We start from the raw sequence: 22,974 nt of genomic DNA, 5'->3' as shown, positions 1-22,974 counted from the left end.
GTTGCTGGTAGCATTTGACTATGGAAAAAAGTACTATTAGAGTCAATGACTATTGTTGGGTACCAACATTCTTCAAAATATCTTCCTCATGCAGGTTTGGAACAAGTGGAGAGTGCTTTGTCATCTTTTTAGTTCAAACTAAGAAGTGTTGTTCCAGCAATATTAATGAAGAACATGTCCTACTTGGCAGAATCACAGTAAGATAAGGAAGAGAGGAAAGATAGATTTAAAAAAAAAGAAATGGAGAAGTAAAGACTGCAGTGCTTTCTGGCCATCCTTCATTGGCAGTGATGGATGGACGTGTCTCCTGCTGAGGACTGATGGTCAAAGAGTGGAGCTGAGAGACATTTATTATTCCCTGATTCTGTTACAAGTCTCCATCCCAGCTGTTCCTTCTGTCCTCCAGCCTAAGTGACAAGATCTCATACAATCAATTATAGTTAGAGACTAAATCTGATCTGTGGGCTGATGGAGGTTAATAAACATGTTTGTTTACAGGCCAACTCCACAAGAGGGCAGACTGTTGAAGATGTTTACATGTGCCAGCTTTCACAGGTATGAGTGTGTGTAAAGCGCTTTCACCCTTATAATGTGCCCCACACCGAGCATTTGCTGAGGTTGGCAGTTTGTCAGTGCCATTGCTTAAGGCTCTGTAGCGCCGCACGCAGAACCATTAAAAATAACGAGCTTTCTCTCACCATGACAACCACATAACTCCTCATCATAGCAGAGCGCACAATAGTTTTTACAAGAGCTTTTAATTTCAAACCCATCCAGTGAAAATTCCCATTGGAAAGCACCTTGGCATTTTCATTGGCAAAACGTTATGTTACAATTGTAGATGATACATGAAAAGAGCGTCAAGAGACTATGGTTATGAAATGAAGGAGAAAAAACAGCACGGGATGGAATCATGTGAGCTCAATTGATTGTGTGTTTATTTCAGTTGGCCGAGTCCCTCTCTGAAATGTTAAAACACTGGAAACATTGCCTCCAACAATTGCTCTCGATCTCTGTTGCCTGTCAGTTGTTGGTAATTTAGCTAGTGGTTTCCACAGATCAATATGCTTGCCCTGCGGAGCTACACACAACAGATTTGTGTTCCATGTTCCTGCCATCATAGAGAAAATTTAGGACACTGGGATGTAGGAGTGAATCTCATATTTCACCCCAAAATCAAAAGGAAGAATTTTGCGGAAGTAATGGGTTCATATATATTTACAAATATTTTTACAATTATTTTTTTCTTTTGCTCACCAAGGCTGAATTTATTTTATTAGAAATATAATAAAAACTGAAATATTGTAAAATATTATTGACATTTAAAATAACTGTTTTTCTATTGTAATATATTTTACAATGCAATTTATTTCTGTGATGCAAAGCTAAATTTTCAGCAACCGTAACTATAGTCAGAGAGCTGCTTACACAGGCAGCACTTTTTTTCTGGATTCTCTGAAGGATAAAACATTCAAAAGGACTTTTTTTTTTTTTTTTTTTACTTTTTAATATTTCTTTAAAAATCACTTCATTTATAAAGTGTCATTGTGTCCATACAGGATGAGTTTTTTTTTCTTCTGAACTTCAGTAATGAGATTTACAGAAGAAAATGTGCTAATTTAACTCAAGATTACATTAAGTGAAAGGGTTTGTTTCTATCTATGCGAAATATAATTTTATATAATATAACTTCTTTTGATTTTGGGGTGAGACATGACCCAGACATTTCTTTGTGAGATTCATCAGTGAAATTCATCACAAAATAATCCAGTAATGCTTTGATGTTTTGTTCACTTTAGTGCTTGTTTTCACAAATCTCATAAAACTTAAGAAGAGGAGAGGACGCTGGGGTCTCAATGTCAACAACCGCATTCTTGTGAAAGCAAGACAGACAGCATTGTTTTTCAATTCCAAACAATTTAACATTCAGACCCAACTGGAGACTGTGCTTGCTCATCGGTTGCTTACCGCAGCTGACATTGCAGTATAAACAACATACCCCTTCCGGACAGATTTAAACAGTGACCACCATAGCTGAGGTCCACAAAACACACTGCTCTCTGAGGCCAGAACAGCGTGAAACATTTTCTGGATGTGGAAGCAGCTGGAATGCCAGAATGTAATTATTTAAGGTGACTGGAAAAGGAACATTACGACCCAGTCCCTTAATCAGTCCTTTTATTCTGGCCTTTCGGGGTTTGATACTGTAATTTAAAGGTCTACTTTGATTATTAGTGTTTTGAGGCCATGACTAAGATAAAAGATGAGATACATAAAGGATCTAAACAAAGTCAGATTAAGAAAAAGAGACAGGGTGAGCACTTGGTTTAGAGGCCATGAGGCTGTTTATGTTTCTTATGAATAAGAGCCTGTGTTTTTATAAACTTTCCTCTACAAGTCCAAGCCCGACGGACCACAGATATTGAGTACTGGCAGGTCTAGCATCTGCAAAGCTGCTCTTCAAGCACTGATGAAAACAATTCATTAGCTAAAGAACATTTTCTTTAAATAAATGTATTTTTCTTTCTTTTTAATGTTTTGGTACAATATTATGTTTTAACCCAATTGCAAGTGCAGTTTAAAATCTCTCACAGCCCCATTCAATACAAACAGTGTTGAATTTTTATTCATTTAGCAAAGCTTTTCTGCACAGATAATGTCATCTGGTGGTCAAAATGAAGAAGCGCACCCACTATGAACCAAAAAAATAAATGCAGTTTAGGACTTGAGTAGAGTAGTTGTGCACTTAAACACACAGGAATTACCCTAAAAAAAAAATCTCACCTTTTCAAAAGTTTTTCCACGTAGACTAGTGAATGCATACTTTAGTAAAGTGCGTGCAACATAAAAGCCGTCATCAGGAGAGTATGCAAGTACTAGCCTACTTCCTGTATTTTTACAGACATTTAATGGAACCAATAGAGACTTGAATAAGCAAATATCAGTGTAGGCTTTACACAATTTGGAATGCAGTCTGGTAGAAACTGTTCAGTATGCCATCCGCTCCACTGATGACAGTCGCCACAACATATTCAGAGATACTCAACAGCTGTAAAAGAACAGTTCCTGCACATTGTGTCATATTCCAGCCCATCTGCAGAAACAGCCTTGACCCACTGTGATAAACTGCAGGAAATACGGAATGCTACACATCTGTAAATTCACTAGCTTTGCATAATCTTATAATCCTAGGAGGTGATTCATATAAAGCATATGAAGTTGAATGATAGCCTAAACAATTGTGCGTTTTCTCTGCTTATGTTGTAATGTGATTGTAGGTCTGCTGGGTTTCTTGGTGTTGTTTGAGGCTCTGATGTTCTCCTGCTGCTTCACAGCACATTTATAAGGATAATGTTCCTGTAATATGATCTGAGTGGGTCTCACGTGCAGTTACTCAAGTAAATGAGAAGGGAAACATATACAAAATTTTGTCATCTATGTAAAAGTGAATGAAGACAGAAACAAAGTATATCACAATATCGTTATTTGTTATTAAAATATTATGTAAAATTAAATTGTTAATTTTCAATAATTTTGTATTATTGATTATTTTATGTTATAAAAATAAAAATAATTAAAATTTTACCATTGTTATTGACATTAATTTTAATATTTGATTATGTTTGCTATTATTATTTATTTTATTTATTATTTAATCTTTTTTTTAAGTATTTGTGTTTTCTTTAAATAATACAAGAGAACATATGTTCTATAAAATATAAAACTGAGGCAGAAAATCAGGGTTCAAGTTTTTCCCCTTCTCCTGCTTTTTAACAAATGAATGCAGTTACAATTATCTTCCACAAGTGATTAACACACACATTAACACATGATCTGGTGATTCTGGTCTCGTGCATGTGCCTGTTATCCATCCATTCTCCAAAACGCTTTGTCTATGTATGAGGGGATGCTTTCTGACCCATCGGAGAATCATTTCCACCAGCCCATTTTACTTTGGTTTAATTTGTATTAAATGTTGTGATGTTTGATTTTGTAGGCGTGAAGAAGCCAGAGTCTCACTCCTCTATCTCCAGCCTCATGATCATCCAGAGCTCCAGAGAGACTCACATCCTCCTCCTCATGAGTGACACTGAGGAAGATCCAGTCCGGCTTTACTAACTCCTGCTCGATTCTGCAAACACAACAACACAAATTAATTGTCTTAATTGTGAACAAACATCATACATAAAATCAAATAAACATCTACTTCAGCTATAGACTATATATATATATATATATATATATATATATATATATATATATATATATATATATATATATATATATATTTTTTTTTTATTATGTGTTTACATTATGAGTTGAGTTCACATTATGCTATTAAATTCAACAACACAATATTTTACCCTGACTTAACACATTCATTGAAAGCTTATCTGGATCATTAAAAAAACTACTAGATCCAAGTTGCTCTGCTGGTCAAATACCTGACAAAATATAGATTTGTTGTAAAATATTCTACATTTAAATGTCGGTCCTCTCACCTATGATTTGCCATCTCAGGTTTGTGGTTTGTTAAGAATGCAGATCAACTCATTGACCACAAGAAGGAGCAGATGATCAGCTTTTTGTCACCTGCCTTGTAAACATTGAATCACATAAAAAAGGGGGGGATTTTGCTTTTTCTACAGTAGGAGAATCTTAAAGCGCATTTTTATATATCATGGACAATGAGGCAACTCTGAGTCCGTTGGTAATAAAATATAGCTTATAAGGTAAGAACAGGAGTGCAGTTTTTCATCCGCTCCAGCAGGCCGCGTCATCGAGCTTTAGTTTAGTTACGTTACAGCTTCGGATGCTTGACAACAACTCTTGATAACAGTCGAAACAACACGTACTACAGACAAGTATAACTTATGCATATGGAAGCTCGGTTAAAAACTTCCATAACCACTTAACAGCACACATTTCAGACCATAAACAAACCAAACTGACAAACGCTGTGATAAAGCGCAGGAATAGAAGGTGTCACGCGACTCGCCTGTAAGTCTCCTTCTGTCCCGGTGTATTATTTGTTTACCTTACAAAATCACCACCACACGTCTAGCAGCACCTCGTTATAGTTAAGTAATTAAAATGTTTGTTCATGTGTAGGTCCGATTCAGAGCTCATGTCAGGTAATTCAGTCTTTGTTTACTTGCTGAACTCCCTGTCGGACCTTCAGAAAAACAAATGAATCAGTAGATTTACATTTATAATCAGTGAATTAATTGTCATCTGATATTCAGATTATAGAGCGGAATTATAAGTACTCGTAGTTTAGTCTCTTTTGTTGTTGTAGTTTTACTGTAGACTGATGTGGACTGGATTAATGTTAATAGAGTCAGTCAGTGTGATATTCCTGCTGCTCCATGGTTTAACATTAGAGCAGCACTGCTTTGCTTCTAATCCAAACCATAATATATTCAGTCCTTTTGTAGAAATTATGTAATGTAGTTGGGTACTTATAATGTAGACTTCAAACTGACTGTAATATTCTGTATGGAGTGATGTCAGTTTATTCATGTCTCTGCCCTACAGAATATAAAGAAGAGTTACACTCAACAGAAGCACGTGGACACACATTAATGATGGACATCTGCTTATGCACAGGTAATGTTTATAACGTGCCAGTTTGTGCTGTTTTGCTTGTACTGTAAATGTGTAGGTTACTATCACATTCTTTCACTTTCGAATTCCGATTTATTGGCCTCATTTTGGAATGGGGAGAAAGCTATTGTCTGCTAATGAGAAGTTAAATACGCGCTATAGGTAAATAAATAACTATAAGAATAAAGTGCAGTAAATTGTAAAAGTATTTGCACTACTATTCTGTGTGTTTATAATTATGACAGAACATCTTTAACCTAAAATTATGTTGTTTAAAATGTGTTTGTTATTGGACAGTGAGCAAAGTATTAAGATACTCACATCTTCTATGAAGGTTTATCACAGACTTTGTTTACATGCTGTTTTAATGCTGAACCTGTCAAACCTTCAGAATAACTAATTGATATGTAATATGTCTGATGATGTCTGTATTTCTGTCGTCTCTCTAGAATAAGAGGTGTCTTGTTGGTTGTAAACTCGTCAATCTGAAGCAGAGCTCTGGGACGTGTGGACAGACATCGCCTGTAACGATGGACATCTGCTCATGGCCAGGTAATGTATCTTATGTGTGTTCTAGTGCACTAAACATGTAGGTTACCATCATTTTCTTTTTGAAGGGCCTCCCCTTTGAAAAGCAAACAATGGTAACCTAAGTAGGTGGGGAAGGGATGGGGGATGAGATTTTAAGTAGCTTTTATATATTTATTTTTTTCAGTCTGTCCAAAAGCATAACCACTGCGGGTCACAGTGCCGGAAGCTCCAGGGGGAGACCGTACTGGTATCCCCCTTCTTTAGGCGCGCCTTCACACACACACACACCACCATTCACTCATATCACAGAGACCTGGCTGGGATTGAACCAGCAACCTCTGAACCCATGAGGCAGTACTCTTACCTGTGAGCCACAGGTCTCTTGTTGGAATAAAGGAAGGAACTTATATTTGACTGTTTAACTGTGATTACCCAATAAAGAAGTTAAATCAAGCTGGGTACATGATTTTTAGAGGTGGGATTTGAACCCATGTCTCCAGGACAATCTCATCCTCAGAGAACATGTGTTTATCCACTCACCCACCATGGATTCCCCTTACTTTTTTTGGCATGAGTAAGCAGTATAGGGATTTGAACTCAGAGCTCCCAGATTATAAGACAATGCTTTATCTCCAGAGCCACTGAGTCTGTGGAGTGAAGGTTTGTCTCAAGCTCATCCTCAGAGAATGTGTGTTTATTGACTTACCCACCATGTATTCCTCATTGTGTTCTGGCATTTGAGTGAGTTTTTTGTTTGAGATCAATGTCAAGTAAGCAGTAGTGGGGTTTGAGTCCACATATCCCAGATTAAACAATGCTTTATCAACTGAGCCACTGAAGCTATAAACTCTGAACGTCATTCAATTTAATAACAATTTTAAAGTCACCAATTGTGGGATTTGAACGAAAATGTATCTCCTAACCCACTGAGTCTTGTGAGATAAAAGATCTTTTGGGCAGATTTTTTTGCGTGTTGTGTATGATATGAAGAAAAGCATTGAGCTTTAGAACTGATGTCTCAGTCGCAGCATTATCTCAAATGACTGGTGTTTAACCACTATAGCATTCACAACAGCAACATCCATTCAGAGAGCTTCATTTGATTTAATGAAAACGCTTTCAAGTAAACCCTTGTGGGATCTCCCAGACAGAAAGATAAAACATCTTCTTCTGAGCCATTGAATCTGGGAGTTTGATAAGTATTTTGGACAAGGTTTTAGTGAGAGCTTTGTTTAAAATAATGAAAAGCCTTAACAAGTGTGGGATTTGAACCCAAGTCCTAATTATAACCGTATCTAAATAGCATATCTAACCACTAAATCACTGTGTTCTCAACATGCAACAGGGACATTTCGAATACCTTGTTAAATTTAACATAAGCAATAGTGGGAGTTGAACTCAGAACACCAAGATAAAAAAAAAAAAGCTTTATCAACATATTAAAGTCAAAGTTATCCTCTGAGTTTGCAATTACTTGTTTTGGGGTGTTTTTCATGAGATTTCACAGGTCATGCTGAAATTACCTGATTATTCAGAAATGAATCATGAGTGACATTCTCTCAAATGAGATCAAATATTCCGATCAGTTTTTAACAAGCCATACAGTATGTCAAATGTCAGTTATGTGTTTAAATGCATGAAGCAGAAATATTCAATTACTGAAGCACAACCAAACAATCAGGAGATTTGTCAATAAGATTTTTATTAAATCTTTGCATGTACATCTTCAAAGCCTATCAAGAGTTCCAGATAGATTGCTCACATCCTCCTCATCAATTACACTGGCACAGAAGATCCTCTTCTTTTCTTGCAAGTGAAGGCATAAATGCTTTATGACAGGTAGTCCTTGTAGTCATTTACATAATATGGAACAAAACAGCCCTTATATTTGACGTTACCAAAGATCCCTGTAAACATTTTTAATCACGGTCACTGTGAAAGATTGCTCTTCATTATCTCTCCGAGACACACAGTAGCGTAGCAGGACGCATCCAGATCAAAGGCTAGTGATAGACTGGGTGTGCCAGTCTCGTCTGACTGACCCTGCTGCTCCTCTGCGGTCCGCAGGCTGTAGGTAATATTCTGGGGCTTTGCGAGTAGGGGGCGATAACATCCCGGGACATTGAGTTTAAGGGGAGTCACTCTAAAACGGCATTGCCCCAAGCCATCCTGAGCCAGTCGGTCATGATACCACTGGCCCAGCAAGTTTTCAGGGTATTTGACACTATTTCCTGGCATCGGAAGAATTACCTAGAAGCAATTAAGCAGAAACACCATAAGGGACTGAAGGGTAAGGGTCAGCAGAGCAGACACAGTCAGAAGAAAGGAGACGGCAGAACATAGAACCTGGTCTAGTGAAAAAACTTCATCCTTCTCCTCCTCAGTGGTTACAACATGGACCTATAACACAGAAATTAAAGCAATTACAACAAAAGTCCATAAATGACATATTTTATATCCATCTATCTATAATTGATATTTTCATATAGATAGATACACCCTATATATATATATATATATATACTACTACAATTGAAACGACTTCAAATAAAATGTATTGTTTTTTTTCCCCCCAAACACTAACTTAACGAATTTCCTCACCTGTGGAGTGTTCAGTTCCTCTGTGGTGTCTTTGAGTCCCTTTTCAGATCCAGCCCAAACCAGATCTCCCTGGACAGGCTTAAAGCCCAGTTTCTGGAGCCGGTAGTTGGCAGCTTCGTTCCACACTCTGCTACAGTAAGAGTGGAGGTAGAAGACCCTCATGCTGTGGGGTAAACTGAGCCAGCCACGTATGCAACCCTCCTGTCCGCTGCCGTACCTGTGAAGCGCACGGAGCATAAGCCGCTCTCTGGCTTTGTAAGCTGGCATGAGAGCCAAACTCTCCTTGGCATTCCCTAAAGAGAGAGATCCGGAAAATGTTAGATGTTCTTGGATGTATAGGAACTGTATGCAAAGTCAGTCAAATGGGTTTTGAACGACATGAAGAATCAACACATGGTGACCACATTTGCATTTTTTGGTGTACTATCACAAGCTTCACAATCAGAGAAATCCCAGCACACACCAGTGAGAAGAAAATGACGTTTTGCCTTGTTCTGGAGATCTTCACCCTCCTCTGGAGTGAAGAACAGCTTAACAGAAGCCTCCTGTCCAAAGACAAAGGCTTTAGGACTTTTTAACAAAAGCAACAAATATAGATGTTAAATGGAAATTAATGATATGAACTGGTAACATTTTCTCCTTCAAGAGCTCAAGTCCTACTTGGTCTGCTTGGACACATGATCCACTTCCAAACCGTTGGGGACCATAATAATTTACGAAGCCTCTGTTCTGTAAAAACAAAATCATTTTTGTAGCTGTGTGTCTACGCCATTTATTCATTAAATACTGGTGAACGTATATTTACCTTCACATTTTCCACTGCCTCTTTTACAAGCTGCTGCAGTCCTCTAACTCCATGTTTATCATGAGGCTTCAGGTCTCTGATGACAAGATCAAAATGATTGCCCTGTAGTCTGCCAAGTTTAAGGGGTTCAGACACAGGACGGACGCGAGAGATCTGCATTCCCCTCCGCTCAAACTCGGAGACTTTGTCCAGCAACCTGCCAATAGAATTATTAAATATATCTACTTATTGATTAAACCTTCTGATGCCTTCTGATTCATTAATTGTGCTAGTTACAGTACCCAAATGTCTAAAGATAAAATGTGACTCCAAAAGTTAAACATAGCTTTGATTCTATTTATTTTTGCTCTCCACTTTTATATACAATGTAATTCATTTTAAAATATTATTTTGTTGTTGTTGCTTTTTTCTAGTAGTTAAGGTAAGAAAGAGAATATTTTCCGAGCAGAAAAATGGCAACAAAAACGGACATTTCCACTTACCCACTTATTTCATTAGGTTCAAGAAAAGAGAAGAAATAAATAATGGGAATCGACCGAACATTAGATAATGGACTAATTGGCTAATGCTGCGTTTACCGCTCTGGAGAGATCTTTTTCACCACCATGGCCTGGTAGGTGATGGCTCGCTTGTCTTTGATTCCTGCGTAGGTAAAATCAGACGGAAGCACTCCGAGTACAGCAGCCATATAGCTGATGGCCTCCAAAGTCTCCAAGTTCTCCTTTCTCAGTGTGAAAGCTGAGGAGGAAAGACGTTTTACATTTTAGGCAGGTTTCCATAGACTATCAGCTTTACATGATGCTATAAAATGTTTTCTCTGCTCACCGGTGTATAATATCAACTCCTCTTGAGAATCCGCTGCTCTCTTTTTGGGGTGTTTGCTTCTCTCTCTTAGTCTCACTGTGATAGAAGTCCTCTGCTGGTCTGTGAAGCTCTTGGTTTCCACAAGCTTTCCAAACCGCCTGCTAACAAAATGGTGAACTGAGGTTCTGTGCTCCTTGCTGTCATCTGGCAGGAAAGTGAACGCAGAACCAGGTACTTTGGCATCGATGAACCTGAAGAACTCCTCAGCTTCTCCCTCAGAGGCTAAGCTCGCAAGCTCCTTGAAGTCTGGGTCCTCTCTGACCCGAATTTCTGATTGGTTGGTCACCGTCTGGAGGAAGGGGAAGTTGTATCGTACTGCTCTATGGACAACAGCTCTCAGGTGTTTATCAGGATAAGTACCCAATGACAGTTCCACCTTTTCTTGCTCACCAGCTCTTACTCTCACTTTGTTAGTGAAATGTTCCAACTCTTGGTTCACAGCTGGACCCAAGATTATATTCAGATCAAAGCAATCCTGATTTAAAATGTCAGTGTCATCTGGTTTAGACTGCTTTAATTTATCATCCCTTTTGCTAGCCTGACTTGATCGAGAAGGACTTTTCCTAAGTTCTTCTTGAACATTAGAACTGTTAACAAGTTGTCCATTGATGTCTATCTCAATAACCACAAAGTCTTGGGGTGACTGTTTTATGGTCCCATGGAAACCTTCATGGTCTGATATAAAGCAGGAGAGACTGGGCCTCTCCATTCTTAAGTCCTAAACAAAAATACACTTAGCAATTAACTCACTCAATCATTTGGTTATTTTAGCGATTTGTTAACTTGTATGTAACGTTAATGTAAAAATATAATAAAATGTAAAAAAAGGGGAATTCTTCGGATAAACATTTAAATTATTATATAAAAACAACTGAATCCCTATTACAAAGCTGGTTTACTTAACCCTGTTACGTCAACACAAAGCAAGCAAAATGCACATTTTGGAACAGAGTGCTTCTGCTTCCACTCACCCGCTACTGTTGTCAGTTCACTTCCTCCTCACCACGTGGTCCCGGTCTTAAAGGCACAGAAGCATAAAGACGGGAAGGGCAGTGTATTCTCGTTTTGCGAGGATTCCAAGAATAGATCACTGATCTATATATATATTCTATATTATTGATCAGTGGAATAGATACAGTATTTCTTCAATTTGTAAAGCATGTTGTCATAAAATCGTAATGAGAAACTACCATTAAAAGGCATGTAAGGGGGCCATTAGACAGGTACCACAGGTAGTAGACACACACACACATATAATAGAATCAAAAGGCTTAAGATAACAAACGACTCCAAATTTAAAGGTAACTTCAAATCTTTTTATTTTTGTCTTTTATTTATTTTATACAATGCATAAAAAAAGACATTTAAGGACATTAACGATTCCTTTCTAGACTTCATAATACCCTTACATAGCAGACATGTTAATTAGTGGTTTGCCTGTTGTGAATCAGTAGATGGATTGTCCCAGAGGTTCAGGAACTTACAGTCCCTTCCCTTATGAGTGGTTTCAAAAACTTCCCAAGCAAGATGCTAAGTGAACTTAACTCCATGCACTGTATACATTAGTGTGGTTGCGAATGGTATTAAATGGAGGCTGAGTTATAAAACATTAATTGTGAGACAGACAGGATGACCCTAACCGTCTGAAACCACGGACACTCACTTTAATATGTCAGACAACGACATCATCTGGACAAACAGCTGTCTGGGCTTAGAAAAATAGTATCTCTGCAGGTTTAGTCTTCACTAAAAGAACATGAAAAATAGCTAAGATGCAAAGAAGCATCGCTTTTTCAGATTTTTTATGGCGAATTCAATTATAGACATATCTCTATAATTACACAATCATATATTTAATAAAAAACGACCAATTTTTACATATTAAAAAAGGAATCGGAAACAATTTCAGCACATTATTCTTGGCAAATCCTTCATCAAAATCATCCCTAACCTATCGCTACAAGGTTCAGTGGCTGTCAGAATACTGATTATTTAAAATTTGTCAACCTAATCAATCAGAAAATTAATAAATTATATATATATCCTCATAAAACAGAGCTGGACTTCTGACCTTCCTGATCAGACAACCACAAAAGTTAAGCCGTGGACTGTTTAACTTTCCAGGCTTGTTTTCCAACCATAAATCATGCCTAATCTCCAAGGGCAATTTCCCAGACAAATATTAACGTTACTCCCAAGCTAAATTGTAATTTTACAGAGTTACCATTAAAAATTAAATGTATACCTAGACTAGAATAGATATCTGATTATGGGAAACCATCTTTTTCTCAAAAACATTCTTCAAAAAGGTTTTTCCTTAAAAATCAATATCTATTTCTGGAAAATAAGCACTATATTTCAACAGTATTGCACTCTATATCATCATCTTGGCTAATATGCAAGTTAACAGCATAATAATATTAAAACTATTACCAGGAACATCACAGACAGCATCCTTGTAAACAAGTGAAGCTTAGTAAAATACATTCTTCTGTACCTCAGTCTGTGTTCTTCAATATATAGAAAATATTGCAATATCTGACAAATATCAGATTGCAAGCTACAAAATGTAATTTCACAAGCTTAGTGTTTTACTTTGTGCATAGTTCAGTCTATAGGGCTGTGGTCTACATGAGTCAAAGTAAAAATGGGAATTCGCTTTGAGGACGGGATTCCTTAGACTAAGTGGAATATACCACAGTCGATTTCAGAACAGGAAGAGGTTTAATCATCATCACCGTCGTCCCCTGCTGCCCGTGTGATTCTGCGGCCCCCCTTTTTCCCGGTTGGCCCTTTGGGTTTGGCAAAAGCTTGCTTGTGTGCATGCTGCTTGGGGTGAACCTCTTCATACAGGAAGTCACTGGTTAGTTCTTCACCATTGTCAATTTCCAGCTGAAAGGAAAAATTAATGTTTGAAATCTACAGCATTAACATTGTTGTAAATGGTCCGATAACCTTGAAATGAAGCATGCCTCCAGGAAAACAGGATGGTGTATGCAGTACTTAAAAATACAGTGAGAAGGGTTATATAGGTAAACAAATAAATAATACCTTTTTAGCAATTTCAATGCCTAAGTTTTTCTCCACTGTGTCTACGAGAGGGTTCTTGCAGCTTGAATAAAGCATTCTCTCTTTGATGCTGCATTTATAACCAGGCATAGAGTAGATGAACACTGCAAACACACACACACACAGTACTCTTGAAACTATTGACATATGGGATAAAACATGTCCAAAAATATTACTTTCCGTTAGCATGAAATAAAGAACAAAGAAAAAAAAGGAAGAAAAATAGAAATATAGAAATGGTAATTAAAAAAATAATAATAATTGGTCAACAGAGTTTCTATAAAATATATATATATATATATATATATATATATATATATATATAATATATATATATTTATACACAGACAAACATACACACACACACAGATATAAAGAGATATATAAATCATTTTATTCAGTTAGGGTGCATTGAATTGATCAAAAGTGACAGTAAATATAATTTCATAAAATACTTATTTTTCAAATAGAAGCAATTCTTTTGAACTTTCGACGGAAAAAAAAATTCTGAAAAAAAAATAGATATATTTTTCCACAAAAATAATAAGCAGTACAGCTGTATGCAACATATACAGAAATCATTCTACTAAAGAAATATATTTTTTTTATATTTCCTGAGTAGAATGATTTCTGAAGGATCATGTGACTGAAGGCTGGATTAATGGCTGGGGAAGATTCAGCCTTGCCATCACAGGAATAATTTATTTAAATACATAAAACAGAGGGCAGACAATTAAAATTGTAATAAAATTAATCACAATATTAGCATTTTAAACCTTATTTCTGATCAAATGAATGCAGCCTTGGTTAGCATCAATCAAAGACTTGATATACACACACACACACACACACACCTATATATATATATATATATATACACACACACACACACAAGTGTATATAACATATTTGCATTTAACATTTAAACACATTTCTTTGAACATTTGATATTCCTCTCTTACCTGTGGACTCAAGGTAGTCTCCTTCATGAGAATGTTTGTAGAGGAAAAAGTGATACCTAGCTGCATCATTTGGGATCCTTTTAGGTAAATCTTTCACCTCTGTGGGAGACGTGCTGGACAACTTGATGGATTCTTTAGGAAAATCTATTTCCTGTTAATGGGATAACATAATTAGTGTATTTGAACAAAACAATGTATTTCCGTCACATGCTGGTGATTCTGCGGGCAGGGGTCAACCCAACCAGTCTGTCTTCTAACAGTAAAAATACAGTTCTGGAAATTCTTCTTCGTTTTATGCAATATACAGGATGAACAGGATGTTACAGGATGAAAAGGAGGAATAAGATGCTATTGTACAAAGCCGCTGGGAGTGGTAGAGAGGGAAAAAGTCCTGAAGTACCAGTTGAACGTAGTTAATCCTTTTCTCCCTAAACTGCTCCAGAGCCTGAATAGCGTCTCTCTGCATAGGGAACGCCACTCCCTGAAGAGTCTGCTGCTTTGTGTCAACATGGATGTCTGTCTGCAACTGAAAACAAGCATATAATCCTTTAATAATATGTATGCACTGACCTGTATAACCAAAGCAGTCACAGTGGTTGTTAAATGATTAGTTAGGAACGAGCTCTGCAATTCATGTTGTAAATTAAAAGCAACGTTGTGTATAAATTCCTGAGGATAAAATCTTCCCAACCCTAAATGTTTGAATGGTATACTTAAAATATAATATAATATTTTAAAAAATGACACATTTTGTGCTGCATCCAAACAAACTTCTGCATCCTTTGCATCCAGGATTGGGACCAGCATTTTATCCAAACATCTATCTCTCTTTCAACAAATTAATAAACATAATAACACCACAAAGCTGCTTTCCTCTCCTCTGGTACATGTAGATTAGTGTAGCATTCTCCTCCTCCCACAGCTGCTCTGGGGGGAGTTCACTGAGCCTTTTCATTGGTTCATTTACGCTGCCTGTAATTTTAAACAGCCAATGATGCATCTAAGAGTCAGAGCGTTTCCTTTTATGGTATGAGGGGAGGTTTGTATGCATTGCCAGCAGCATCCTTTGCAACTGGTTCCAGGAGCTGGTTTAAATGAGAGAGTGCCTGGGACTGAGCTTCTCTATTTTTAGTCAGCGTATGTTTGCTGCTAAATATTACATTACATTTATGTCTCTTCCACAAATCATCAGTAAGCTTAGACATATACAGTAAGCTTAGACATATGCATGGTGATTTGGAACATGCCTTCTAAAGAGCAAGAATCCATCATTTTGTTTTGAGATAATGTTGCGCATAATGTAATGAAACTGACTCTTGGCCTGATATGAACTGTTGGACTGATGTGGTTACACCTTATTTTAATAAAACCTCAGCAGAGCCTGACTAAGGTGTACACCCCTGCTGTGTTTATGTTGGTGTCAGCATTACCTCACTGAGTTTGATTTGCCTCAGTTCCTCCTCTGCTGCAGTCAAAGGCAGAGGCGCCGCCTGGGAGCTGAGGTACTTTTTATAGCCATTTAGAGAGACATCGTCCTGAGCCGAAAGAGAGGCATTAATGGGTTAAACCTATGACTGTGATCCATTCATGTGGAGGTTTGATTTAAAGAATGGCAGGTGATATAAGTCATACCTTCACTGTGCCAAAAATCTCCTCTTTAATGTGGCCACCACCAAACTCTTTCTTTAGCGTGGCCCTCGTAGCAGCATACAACATTTTTTGTCGAACCTGAAAGGAAAAGTTTTTCAAAATAAGTTTCTGGATTTGCATGTTTTTACTTAATATATTTTCTTTTTAGGAACAAGAACATACATCAAATGAAATTGTTTTAGACCAACATACTTCTAAAATCCAAAACAGACATTATCAAAAACCAAGCAAACATATATAACAGACAACATATACAAATAATACAAATTAATTTATATATATATTTTTATTATTATTATTATTATTGATTGCCGTTTGTTTAACCAGGTAAAAAATTTCTGAGATTACAAATCTCTCTTACAGTCATCTGGCCAAGATGCAGCATTACATTATTATATTCTCCCATATTGTTATATATTATTGTATAATTATGGTACTACTTCTACTGAATGAATAAATACAAAAAAAAAAAAAAATAATAATAATAATATATATTACTGTCCCTCAATCCATTGAAGATTAATTTATTTCTTAAATTGAACAAAAAATCCTCTGCAGTAAATGGGTGCCGTAAGAATGAAATGAGTCAAAACAGCTGATAAAAGCATCATAATCCACAAGTAATGCACACAACTCCAAATGCCTTCATGATGGATTTGTTTCTTATAATCATGCAGCTTTTCACTTCACAAAGCATTAACTGATGGACTGGAGTCATGTGGATTACTGTTATGTTTTAATCAGCTGTTTTGACTCTCATTCTGACGGCACCCATTCACTGTAGAGGATCCACTGGTGAGCAAGTGATGTAATGATAAAATCTATTCCAATGAAAAGAAAAACTCATATATAATCTGGATGGTTTGAGGGTGAATACAATTTTCAGCAAATGTTCATTTTTGGGTGAACTATTTCTTTAAAACTCGAATCCAACAAGGAGGAATTTCTGGATTTCAATTTTAAAGTTGTTTTGTTATAGGAAAGCTTAAAGTTTGAGCAATTTGAGCTGGCTTCAGATGGGCATGAAGTGAACGATTGATTTTGGTGCGATTGGGACTCTAGCCATTTTAGTCGCCCTCTGGTCGTTGAACATTGAGAGAAAACATTAGAATTGCAAATGTGTAGCACAGAACCACAACTGTCCATTTCGTATCAGGTCACCCGTGCTTTTCATATAAAAAAAAAAAAAGAAAAAAAAAAAAGGAACTGTGAAAGTAGATCAAACTGTTTTGCTTAAAAGCACAAAGTATCCCTTATATGAGCTTACCTGATACTATATCTTTTGATAAAAGATCACATTACAGGGGATCTCCAGTTATTTGCACTCACTTAAGATACACTCATTTATTATAACAATGATAATGATCATATCCAAATAGTACTACAAAAACTTCTTATTTTAGGCTGTTTTATTATGGACTGGCTTCACTGGCAACCAGCTATTTAAAGAGCTTTAAACCAGGGATTCTATATATGCTGAGGATGGATTCAAATGCACTGAGCAATGTCATCTCATGATGTCCTTTGGCCTCATACAAGCTGAAAGAATACGACAGCATGCAAACAAACTCACTGGAGAGTGATCCGGAGACCAGGCCAGGAAGATCCACTCATAACCCTGGTTGTTGGTGGTATCCAACCTGTAGAGAAGGTACGAGGGCATGTCGTCCTCCACGAGAGGAAGAACATAGCTGTCCCATTCCTGGTCCCATTTCTTGGCAGCACGTTTACTTCCGCCAAGAACTAACTTCTCTACAGCAACACAATATAAATAAAAAAAGGAAAATGTGATATGATTCTTTGGTCATACGTAGACAATATTTTTTTAGTTTATTGTATTTTGTTCATTCAAATACAGAGCAAAAATTACAGCAGTAAAAGAATTGTGTTTTTTTTTTTTGTTGTTGTTGTTGTTGTTTTTTGCATAACTTTTTTGCAGATACTATTAGTTTTATCAATATTTTTAATTTGTTTTTAAATTTTTGTTATACATCTTAGTCAAAAGTATATTTTTTTTTTATGTCTACATAGTTTTCTTTTATTTTTGTTTTGTTTCAGGTTTATCACGATAAGCTAAATGAAAATGAGAAATGTTGCCTTGAAGGCAATCTTAAACAATATGTTTTTGTTTATATAGATTTTTTTTTATAAATATATATTATTTTCAGTTCAAGTTTATTTCAAGTAACAATTTTATTTTTATTTTATGGTTTTTGTTTTAGTTAACTAAAAAAAAAAACAGATGTGAAATAACAAAAATAATAATAACAATAATACAGAGTGAACATATAAAAAAATACATACAAAAAATAAATTTTTGACTTGTTTCTTGTTTTTTGTGCTCCCATGTTTAAAGGGATTTGAAGTAATATTAATATCAGTGTTACCTCAAGTAATATATGGATAATTCTTGACTTGTCAATGTAACATTTTGCTAATGTAATTTAATTAAGTAATTTTTCTTTTAATGGTAGTTGGGGTTTTGTAAAGAAAGTAAAATATCTCTCAGAATTTAAATCTCTTTTAAGTCAATCAAACTGAAAGGAAAAAAATGCACGGACAATTTTGCCATTTGTCCTGAATATTACTTATTTACAGTATGTTTATTTTAAAAAGCCATTTAATAAATGCTTGTATTCTGGTGTGTAAAATGGTCATCTCACCATTTTCAATCACTACTTTGATGAGCCGATATTCACCATTGCGAGCCTTTGCAAAGATTTCTTTGACTTCCCCGGTAGCTGAGAAGAGAAAGCACAGGGTGAGAACAGGACACAATCAGACCTTTTATTCTGACACAAAACTAAGCTGACCATCTCTGGACAACGGAACTGAAATTTGGCTGATGAACCAAATTGAGGAATCTAAAGAGGCATTGTCAGGGACAAGTTTGAAGACGGCAGTCCTTTCCTGGAGTATGTTCTTTGAAAATCACAATGTGACCATTCAAGGTGATCTTTAATTGAAACTTCAGCATGACTACATTGATTCATACACTTGTTTTCATGGCAACACAACACTACTGCAGTAAAAGCTCAATGTAAACAGATGTCTATTGCATAATGCCTAGCAACAACTTTGAATAAAGGTGACACGGTTATTACAGCTGGACCTTTGAGACCTGCTGCCTTCCTGCATAACTCTCAGCTCCAGTCTGATAGTGAAAGACCTATCCGAGTTTATTTGCATGACCATATTAGTGCAAGAAAAGACAGAGTACACTTGACACAGATTCACGGTCTAGGATCAGGTTTGTTTACTGTAAGCTCGCAATAAAACTCTATAAGGTAATTCCGTCTGGAGACGACCACAACAGGTTCTTCTGTTTGCAAACAAGCGCCAAATCGTGCATTATAGCGATTCAGTTAACCTAGTCTCTATTATTTTAATTGCCAATAAAAGATCGTTAAGGATTTTACCTTGGATGCCGGTTTGATGAGACATTCTGGTTCTATTGCGTCGGTTGATGGTAGTAGTGAAAGAAGAACACGGAACCCGGAGAATGAACTACAGTAATTTGAGATGCCTGTCATGTGACGCCATGCCGTGGCCCCGCCCACTGCGGCGTGGTGCGCGTGTAATTTCTTTCTTTTTCTTTTCTTTTTTTTAGACAAAAACTACAAACACCTGTAAAAATAAAAAAGAGGACGTCTTTAAAAGAGAATATGCTAATGTAATAAAATTCGTTTTTTATTTTGTGGTGTTTTACTGTGAGGGTTTTGGGGTAACTATCTCTAGAAAAGTTAGTGTTTTTAATTTACGTTATATAATGGATGAATACTGAAATAATCTGTGCTAAGGGGTCCATGGAAAGGTTTAGAGAAAAACAGTGCAATAAATAAATAAATACATACATAACCAATCAACCTACAATACTATAATGAATAGAAAAAACTGTGTTATAAAATAGCTTAATGGATGCTACATATTATATTGTGTGATATTAAATAATATTTAATAAAATATAAACTGGTTATTTATAAGAAACTATTTCAGCATGGGGGTCTCTTGCACAAAGATGGTCAAATTTGGGGATTGTGGCAAAAGACTGAAAACGCCTGCGCTGTGCAGTTCATGCTGAGAGAAGCAGGGCACTTGGGTGCACTTGGGACAGATCTTGGAAGCGGTGGAATTTCTCAAATGCAGGGTGGGGTTGCGAACATCCCACATGAATACTATATAAATATACTGCCAGACTATAGTGTTGATTCAGTTGCTGCATCTGCGTGTGCTAAATGAACCACAGACTCAGCAGGAGGGAGTGGCACTAGAGCAATGGCAGGGCAATTCATGGTAAAAGCAGACTAAGCCTTCCTTGTGAATTAGAGGTTACTGGGCCACACACCCTACTGCCAAAGGCCTTAATCGAGATCCTCTGTAATAGTTCTGTGTGTAATAACATATTCTATTTAAAGAAGACCTTTCTATTGTTACTCAAACTGGACTGCTAATTACTAAAAGTCCTAGCTTACCATATCTGCCTTATTTTGCAGTGCAAAAATACGTTTTCTATGAATATGCAAGACCTGATAGTGTGATTTGTTAAATAACTAAGAATAACAACGTGCAGTAAATTGTAAAACTATCTGTGTTGTAATATTGTCCGAATATCTGATTCACGCAACAGTCATTTGTGATTTGTGGCAGCTCCTGTTTATCTGGTTATGTGAAGTCAACAAAGGAAAACAGCTTTGAAATTCAGAGTGCCTGGATTTTCATGACAACTCCCATCAACACGTCACTGAGGATCATTTACAATCAGAGAAAACTCTGACACTATACAATATGACTAATAAAGTTAGAAGCTCAATAATTCAAATGAATCATAGGATATTCCTTGAATACGCAGTATACAGTGTGTAATTGTTGTTTTTTTGTTTTGTTTTTTTTTCAGTGTGTACAATAAAGACCTACTACATTTGCAAAAAGTGGAGTACAGGCCTACAAAAGAGCACACTGGAAAAAAATCTTCTATTGAATAATGCAATGTTCAAATTTACCTTTTCAACTCCAAGTGTGATTAATGAACAAGTAACATCAGTCACAAATTTTAACATCTCTTTCTGACTCATTATTTACCAAAAGATACGAAATGTAAACAAAATTGAACTGAAAATGCATGTTTAGTTTAACTTCTGAAATTATAACCGGATGCTCTTCAAATGCAGTGTGATGAGGATATATGTAGCTTACAACGTTTTGAAACATTAATGTTCACTTTCTCCTTTTTAAAAGTATAAAAGTATAAACTCACTTGGGCGGTACCTTTTCAAAAGGTACACCTTTGTACCTTAAAAGTAGGCTAACCTAAAATGTAGGCCTACATTCCTAAATTTTGTGTATTTTGCACAGTATTCAATAAAACAACAACAAAAAACATATTCTGGTTAGATTCCATATTGAACTTACTGGACAGAGTTAGAGTATTTAATTGCACGCATTGTATGAAGATCCTATAAGGTCCTATAATATCGCATCACAGCTCACAACTTTCAAAACTGTTTCATGGTTTATTAGTCTACAGAAAGTTTCTTTCAGAACTACATTTCAACATCGGTATGTTGTTAAACAACAGTACATTCCACTGAATGCACCATACATTTATCATTCACACAGCCTCGTTTACATTCATGTAAAAAAAAAAAAAAAAACAATAATAAAAATAGGAACTACCCTGACTAAGATGTATAGCATACAGTAGGTTCTCAAACCTGCTCCTGGAGACCCACTTTCCTGCAGAGTTCAGCTCCAACCATAATCAAACACACATGAACCAAATAATCAAGGTCTCCAGGATCACATGAAATGAAACGTTAATGCTGTCTGAACCACTAGGTGGCGCCATTATCCTATCTATTTTGGGACATTTATTTTTTATTTCTTAAACAAGTTCAGACTAAATATGACATGTAAATTCAGGAAAGCAGTTGCAGATTAGTGTTTGCTTTCTCCAGATGCCGTCATTCAACCGAGGGAGTGAATCTTCTTTATTCTTTAAATCCATTTCTGAAACACAGCAGTGTTTCACAAAACAAACAAAATAGGAATTTAAATGCACAGGACACAGTTAAAAAGGTGTCATGGGGCACATACTCAGTCAGGAGGGTTCTCATGCAAGTACACATAAAAAAAAAATCTCCAGTACACACAACAGGCCCAATATTGTCTTGCCTTCCTGTAATAGGAACATAAATAAACTCATCCAAAGCTGTCATTCAGGTGTTTGTCCAGAACTGAAAGGCTATATCAAGATAGGCATAGAGGCCTTAACTCAAGCTGCCTCATTTGTTTGAGTGTGTTTACATGTGTGTGTTGATGACGACACAGACTGAGAAAGAAAATGAAAATGTGTAGGCTCATGGTTTTTGTTGGTGTGCGTAGGAGGGAGATAGAGAAAGGTAGAGAACAGAACAGATACAGCCTGGAAATATATTTCTGCCCATGACTATGATATTAGTGCACAAAATCACAAGCACCTACTGTAATGATGCATATTGTGTGCCCACTCTTAGTCTAATATGAGCTATAATGTATCCTACTGTTAGCTCCTTTTCAAATCTCATTACTGAGAAACATCACCGCAGGAAAATCCCACCATTCATCCTCTTAACCAAACGAAAAACTAATTACACCCCAAAGAAGATGTTATACCTGTATTTGGAGGATCTGTAGGGAAATTCACATAAAATGGGTGAATGTATTCTCATTTTAGCGCTGCTGAGAGCACTCTTGCCTTCATCTGTCAGCGGGCTCCAGGTTTAGTGGATTTGGCACAGCTCGGCTACTTTATAGCTCATATCCAGATGGACATCATCAAATTTTGGTGCTTAAAATTTCATGACCTTCAGCGGCAGAGTAAGAGATTTATGGTCGCTGCACAAGATA

At 36.5% G+C, this 22,974-nt stretch overlaps 2 protein-coding genes and 1 long non-coding RNA gene across 5 annotated transcripts; 1 reads left to right on the top strand and 2 right to left on the bottom strand.

Annotated features, from left to right (window-relative positions):
* The first annotated feature begins 4,682 nt into the window (after positions 1–4,682).
* On the top strand, positions 4,683–7,744 carry LOC113047987 (uncharacterized). The gene is made up of 4 exons (XR_003276382.1): positions 4,683–5,001; positions 5,539–5,610; positions 6,057–6,159; positions 6,323–7,744. It is a non-coding gene; the product is annotated as an uncharacterized LOC113047987 (long non-coding RNA).
* A 76-nt stretch (positions 7,745–7,820) lies between these two features.
* LOC113047986 (pseudouridylate synthase 7 homolog-like protein) lies at positions 7,821–11,436 on the bottom strand. 3 transcript variants are annotated; one of them, XM_026209462.1, is made up of 9 exons: positions 11,380–11,436; positions 10,370–11,126; positions 10,123–10,282; positions 9,545–9,740; positions 9,370–9,468; positions 9,203–9,284; positions 8,740–9,032; positions 8,485–8,538; positions 7,821–8,388 (listed from the first exon to the last, which is right to left on the bottom strand). In XM_026209462.1, the coding sequence occupies exons 2-9, from the start codon at positions 11,115–11,117 to the stop codon at positions 8,068–8,070; spliced, it is 1,953 nt and encodes a 650-aa protein (XP_026065247.1). In that variant the 5' UTR covers positions 11,118–11,126; positions 11,380–11,436; the 3' UTR covers positions 7,821–8,067. The 3 variants fall into 3 exon arrangements, with proteins under 3 accessions (XP_026065247.1, XP_026065249.1, XP_026065248.1); XM_026209464.1 differs by having other exon boundaries at positions 9,400–9,468; XM_026209463.1 differs by lacking the exon at positions 11,380–11,436 and having other exon boundaries at positions 10,370–11,336.
* A 320-nt stretch (positions 11,437–11,756) lies between these two features.
* On the bottom strand, positions 11,757–19,611 carry LOC113047985 (twinfilin-1-like). Its single transcript, XM_026209461.1, has 9 exons — positions 19,509–19,611; positions 18,753–18,830; positions 17,663–17,841; positions 16,072–16,167; positions 15,870–15,974; positions 14,840–14,965; positions 14,440–14,590; positions 13,460–13,581; positions 11,757–13,300 (listed from the first exon to the last, which is right to left on the bottom strand). The coding sequence occupies exons 1-9, from the start codon at positions 19,531–19,533 to the stop codon at positions 13,133–13,135; spliced, it is 1,050 nt and encodes a 349-aa protein (XP_026065246.1). The 5' UTR covers positions 19,534–19,611; the 3' UTR covers positions 11,757–13,132.
* Positions 19,612–22,974: the final 3,363 nt, after the last annotated feature.

The sequence above is a fragment of the Carassius auratus genome, chromosome 29 (assembly GCF_003368295.1).
Source record: "Carassius auratus strain Wakin chromosome 29, ASM336829v1, whole genome shotgun sequence".
In the NCBI taxonomy this organism is placed as follows: domain Eukaryota; kingdom Metazoa; phylum Chordata; class Actinopteri; order Cypriniformes; family Cyprinidae; genus Carassius; species Carassius auratus.
This window is presented reverse-complemented; position numbering and strand designations above follow the sequence as displayed.